The sequence below is a fragment of the Sebastes fasciatus genome, chromosome 22 (genome assembly GCF_043250625.1).
Source record: "Sebastes fasciatus isolate fSebFas1 chromosome 22, fSebFas1.pri, whole genome shotgun sequence".
NCBI lineage: Eukaryota > Metazoa > Chordata > Actinopteri > Perciformes > Sebastidae > Sebastes > Sebastes fasciatus.
This window is the reverse complement of record NC_133816.1, coordinates 11433348-11439347: the sequence shown is the minus strand read 5'-3', so window position 1 is coordinate 11439347 and position 6000 is coordinate 11433348. Positions and strand designations below refer to the sequence as shown.

Sequence of the window (6000 nt, the reverse complement as noted above, 5' to 3'; positions counted from 1 at the left end):
TGAGTAGAGCTACAATTAAATGAATCGTTAACTATTGATCGACATTTTTTGACATTTTATAGACCAAACAACTTATTGATTAATCAAGAAAATAATCAACAGATAAATAGAGTGCTACAGGAATGAGTCTAGCACTTCCGGTTCCCTCGTCTGGAAGTCAATGGGTTCTTAGTTAGATGCCTGAAATAAGGTCTGTGGTTAACACAATCATAAAAGTGGTGTTCATTTGTGAAGATTATCTTATGGAACAAAATGTGTAAGTATCATAAACGTTTGTTTGCCACAGAGCTTATTTTCTGCAATAATACAAAACCCAATGGAAGAATCCCATTGGCTTTTTGTCGAGGGAACCATGGCGATGCTAACTTCCTGGTTAACCTACAAAAATATCCTCCCTGCACCACTCTGTAGACAATGAAAATAATCGTTATAACAGCCCTAATTATGAGAAATATGATTACTGCATTGTTGCTGCTCATTTAGATGCTTTGTTGTAGCTTTAAAAAATAAATGCAATAAAATTAGTTGAATCAAGGCTATATGAATTGTAACTCAAGGGCTGTGAAAGTTAACGTGATAATAACGCGTTAACGCACATTTGTTTAAATGACACTAATTTCTTTAACACAATCAATATTTCGAATGTGGTTCCATACCAACCATGTCATACCAGCTTGTCGGGAAGGAGGCTAAATAACACTCCAAACTTACGCAAAATTTTGGCGAGGACGTTTTCTCTGACCTCAAGATCTGTGAATGAAAATGGGTTCTATGGGTACCCACGAGTCTCCCCTTTACAGACATGCCCACTTTATGATAATCACATCAAGTCAGCACACTGACACACTGACAGCTATTGTTTCCTGTTGGGCTTCAGTTTGCCATGTTATGATTTGAGCACATTTTTTTATGTTAAATGCAGTACCTGTGAGGGTTTCTGGACAATATTTGTCATTTTTTTGTGTTGTTGATTGATTTGTAATAATAAATATATACATACATTTGCATAAAGCAAGCATATTTGTCCACTCTTGTGTTGATAAGAATATTAAATATTTGACAAATCTCTTTTTAAGGAACATTTTGTGCGAATAATTTGCGATTAATCGCTATTAAATATTTTAATCGATTGACAGCCCTGAAAACTACATATATTTTACACACACATGGCTTTTTTTGTATAAGAAGCTCATCAGGATGGAGATGTTTCAAATCAGATCATTTTCCATGTCTCATCTGACCCTGATTTTTCTTGTGAGCTTTTGAACGTGAAAGGCAAATCAACATTTTTCTTTTGTCAAAAGCAAAAAAACAAAGTGCCCCGAGCAGCCACTGAGGAGGGCTGACTGAAGGATTCCCATGGCCTTACTGCCATCCAGCCAGCCTGCACAGCTTTATGAGATATCACAGTAAAGAGTTCACCAAATCTCTCCTGTTTGTCTTTTAAACCTCTGCACCAGAGGATTCAGGATTGTGTGCTTTGAGCTGTTTTATAAAGGTGGTTTCATAAAGGGAAGGGGGTGGGATGTAGTTTGCATAGTGTGGATTGTTTCCATCCCCACCACAAGTAGTTAATTTTTAAGCAATACAATCTGATGTAAGTCTGGGCATGGCTGCGGCAGATTTTCCCAACCCCCCTCTCTCACAGCACTCACACACACACACACACACATACTGCTCCAAAATAATTTTTATACAACGGTGGGGGCTCCTGGAGAATATAAGGTGGCCATATTTGATAGATTTGTGTCGAGCTCTGCAATGCAGAAAGAGAGAGTTTGTTGCAAGTGACACCCAGCCAGTCGGAGAGAAAAGGAGAGGAGAGAAAAAAAGAGAGAGGAGGAGGAGGGTGCAGACAGAGAAGAAAAAGAAAGAAACAAGTAACAATGTAACTTACATGCAGTCACACACCCCTTTCTCTTGTAACAATGTGTACGTTTTCAAGGAGGGAGGGGGCTCGCAGAGGGAGGAAGGGAGCAGGAGAGAGATAGAGAGAGGAAGAGGAGGAGGAGGAGGAGGAGGGGGGTGAGTTCTGAAATAATATAGTCAGCCATTTTTTATGTAAGGGGATTTTTTTTCTTATTGGGGGGGTTGTTAAAAAATAAATATAAGAGGGCGGCCATCTTTGTTGCTCTGCCTAGTGTAAAATATTTTCCCCCCACTTTTTTATCCCCCTCGATTTGAATATTAAATAAATATCACACCATTCGAGGGGCTCTTTTTTTTTTTTTGGAGCATCCAATGACGGGAATATAATGTCCTCGCCTCTCCGGTCCTGCTGTGAGGAAGACGAGGGCATGGTGGTTAATTCCGAGGGAGGAGATTTTGATGAAGAAGACGAAGACGACGGAGACGACGGAGGAGACCTAGACGAGAACGCAAGCGACATAAACTCGCCGGCGGCGCCTCGAGAAACTGCAACAGCAGCAGCAGCAGCAGTCCAGCCAGGTACAGTAAAAAACCGACGCGCGCGAAAAAATGCTGGAGAAAAACTGGGTATGCTAGAAGTAGCCTGCAGTTTGTGCCTCCATATGGGAGCTTCTTCTCCCAGCTCCAGTATGGCACAGTATAGCAGCGGCGACTCTGGTGCGCGTAAAAATAGAAACATATTAGTTTCACCACCTTAAAAACCTCCATACATATACACCCCCTCTTGTTATTGCACCTCTATGTGTTGTTATATAGGTGCCATATTCGCAGCGACTATAGAACGCGCTTTGGAATACTCTCCACTTTGCAACAAAAAAGAATGTGTCATTTTTTTCCCCCCCTCCACTTTGCAACAAAAAAAATCAAATGTGTCATTTTCTCCACTTCCTCCTCACCTTCCAGCAACATCCCAACCAACAAAAGTTGAACTCGCCACAGCTGGCTCTCACTTCTCCAAACAAAAAAAGTTGCAGTCCCCTTAAATCCCCTTTCTGACAGCTCCTTGGTGACATGTAAAGGCTAATCATAATAAGAAGAAGAAGGTCGCCCTGAAGGGTTAAAAAAGCTCAATGCTGGCAAAAACATGGAGTCCCCTTTTGGCCGGAGGCTATATATATATATATATATATATATATTTGATACCCAGCAGCATCTCAATGCGTTTTTGTCGTGCAGACATGGAAAGCTGGGTGATAATGTGCCAGACACAAACTCCCATTGTCACTATGACAGGTCAAAATAGGACACTGCTGCTGCTGCTGCTGCTGCTGCAAGCCTATAAAGGACTTGTATAGCTTATAGCATACATGGCCACTAATGAGCTGAATAACATGTTTTATTAAATGCATTTATATCCAGTAATACAGGGTTGTCTTTCTGGAAGTTTCTGTGACAGTGAAGCAGTGAAAGTGCAGAAAGTAGTGGCTGGTTAACCACACTGCAACCAAAAAATAGCAGCCTTAAAGATTGCAGTTTATTCATAAAACAATAAGTAGTCATATTTTTAAGATTGCAGGGAATGCAGGTGTAACAGAGGAACTCAAAAGTGCAGATGTCATGTGGGAGAAATGAGTTTAAATGTGTGATTTCCTATTCTGCATATTCCAGGAGTCATCCATTGCTTTGTGTGTTAAGTGTTAATTAGCTCGACTCCGGATCCGCCTCCATGAAAGCCAGACAGATATATTATTAGTGTCCCCCTTCGAGGACCTTATTAACCCCGTCACGACCTCCAGCAGCAGCGGTCACAGCGGTGGTCTTGGTCCCCTTGTGGGAGTTGCAAAGCGGCAGAGAAGAGAAGTCGTTCCAGTTCACCGCTCCGGAGCGTCCCGCTGGCGGCCTCTGAATCACCGAGCCCTGCGTGCGCGCTGCAGCCGCCCTAGGCGCGTCTTCGGCGGCTGCGCGCTGCACGGGTACTCGGTGGTGGTGTAGGTGGTGGTGGGAGTGCTCACCAACAAAGGCAAGGCAGACAATAAAAATGTAGCCCAATCAAACAGGCTGGTTGCACAGCCCGAGACCGCAGCCCATATTTTGGTTCTGCTTTAATGCATTGCTGCATTTTTGTCTTTTGATGCTCTCTTTTTCCAAGCCAGGTCAGGTTGCAGGTTAAATTGCTTTGGTTGTGATATTGCACAGGCACCATAGGGAACAACTTCATTTTGCAGAGATTCAGTCATGTATTTTAGATGTGGCTGAGAGTCTTCTATTATATAAGACAAGAGGAGGGGGTTAAACTAGTTCTACTATTTGTATTCCCTTAAATCAAAAATATAATAACTTTATTCTGTTCATCAGGACAGGGTGCAGAGACGAGTGAGACTCTTTCGATAATATCAGACACTTATAATAACAATCAGAGCCTGTCATGGTAAAAACAAGCACTTTTAGTGGACGTAAATGACGGCGTCAGCTTGCCCCAATTGCACCGTATTACAGCCCGTGAACAGCGCTCTCTCTCAATACAGCACCAGTTTCAGAAACTGTTGTCCATATTAGTCAGTTAGACACAAAAACATGGGAAAATAGAGTCCAGGTTGAAAAATGCCAACGTTACCCTTTAATACGGTTTACACTTTGTCATTCTTTTATATCAAATGTTGCATGTGATCTTTTCTGTCCAGGCCCTGGCTTTAAAAACACATCATCATTTTTACACATCAAGGATGCTTCTCATCTTTGTTTACAAAAGGTGCTGGTCACACTTTTCCGTCGCCAATAAACCAATTATCCCCATGCTATGGAGACCACCAACACCAGCTGTCAAATCTACTTACAGCCCTCTTGACAAACTGCGTCTAATTTAGCATGTTTCACAATTCAGACGGGGTCAGAGGTTGCCGCCGCCGAAGCCACCGCGGCTATCACGCAGCTTTTGTTGTGTGTAATTATGTTCAGTAGGGATTAGCCGGGGAAGCGTTTGAGAAGATTATTGCTCATCTGATTGTAATAGCTGTCTCTCTTTCACGCTTTCTTTAACCTCCGCTTTTTGTCCCCAGACGAGGAGGCAGAGGTATCAGACAGAGAGGTGCCGTGCAGGAAGAAAGGACGGCCGAAGAAGAAGAAGGACACAAAGAAGAAAGAAAAAGAGGGGAAACCAGTCAAAGCAAAAAAACGCAAGAAGATTGTAAGTCTGTCACGCTTTTTTTTAAACTTTGTTGACTGCATTACAACGTCTTCATTATATTACTTCCTCTGTCGTCTCCTCTTCAGGACAGCGATGTAGAGAGAGACTCGGACAGAGAAAGAGACTACGGCGAGAACTCGGACAGCGTAGCCAGCGATTATGGATCTGCAGAAAAAAAGAAGAAGAAGAAACATAAAGAAAGGAAGGAGAAGAAAACTAAGAAGAAGAAAAAAGTCGACGGGGACCGAGACAGCAGTCAGGAGGAAACAACAAAGGTAATGAACAATTCAAAAAAATATCTTCGCTTTGGGCAAGTCCATTATCTTCCTGTTCTGATTGAGGGTTTCCTCCCAACAGCCAATAGAGCAGAAGACGTCGGGCCAGCTGGCGAAGGAGTGGGGTCTGGAGGATGTTGATCATACCTTCACAGAGGAGGACTACAGGGAACTCACCAACTACAAAGCCTTCAGCCAGTTCATGAGGTGCAGTGTTCCTCGCTTGTTTTCATGTGGCATTGATGTGGACGGCCGGCTGTAGCTGTTGGTTCAATCAAGACACGCTAACATCACATGGGTTATTACTGTATACGGTGTTTTTCAATTTGGCACGGTGATGCAGTTATAGCCGCGTTATGTTCAAAATCACATGCCACAATCCTCAACAATAATTTTTTTTTCCCATTCTTATTATCAAAAGAGCTTGTTTGTGTTTAAGTACAGGTTTTAAGGTTGCAAAATGTGGTGTTTAAATGTCCCATATTATCTGGTTTTCACATTTTTCATAAGTTTCTTGTTAAAGGCATACTATGAAGGAATTATTTGTAAACACAACATTCAAATTTGGTCCCTCCCTTGTTAAACAGGTCATAATTCCCTCTCTATTACCTATTTTATATTGCTGTGAAAACATCTCCTTCAAACAACTGGATTTATTCCAGTTTCTCGCCA

General features: G+C 42.2%; 1 protein-coding gene across 5 annotated transcripts in view; it reads left to right on the top strand.

The window, feature by feature from the left end:
- Window positions 1-1741: 1741 nt before the first annotated feature.
- chd3 (chromodomain helicase DNA binding protein 3) overlaps window positions 1742-6000 on the top strand; it is a 52812-nt gene continuing 48553 nt past the window's right edge. For 4 of the 5 annotated variants that reach the window (XM_074624279.1, XM_074624278.1, XM_074624277.1 and 1 more), the window contains exons 1-4: window positions 1742-2448; window positions 4926-5053; window positions 5140-5328; window positions 5411-5535. In XM_074624279.1, coding sequence (XP_074480380.1) covers window positions 2256-2448; window positions 4926-5053; window positions 5140-5328; window positions 5411-5535 — 635 coding nt within the window. In that variant the 5' untranslated portion in view covers window positions 1742-2255. The remainder of the gene's footprint in view (window positions 2449-4925; window positions 5054-5139; window positions 5329-5410; window positions 5536-6000) is intronic. The other variant, XM_074624281.1, reaches the window with a different exon arrangement.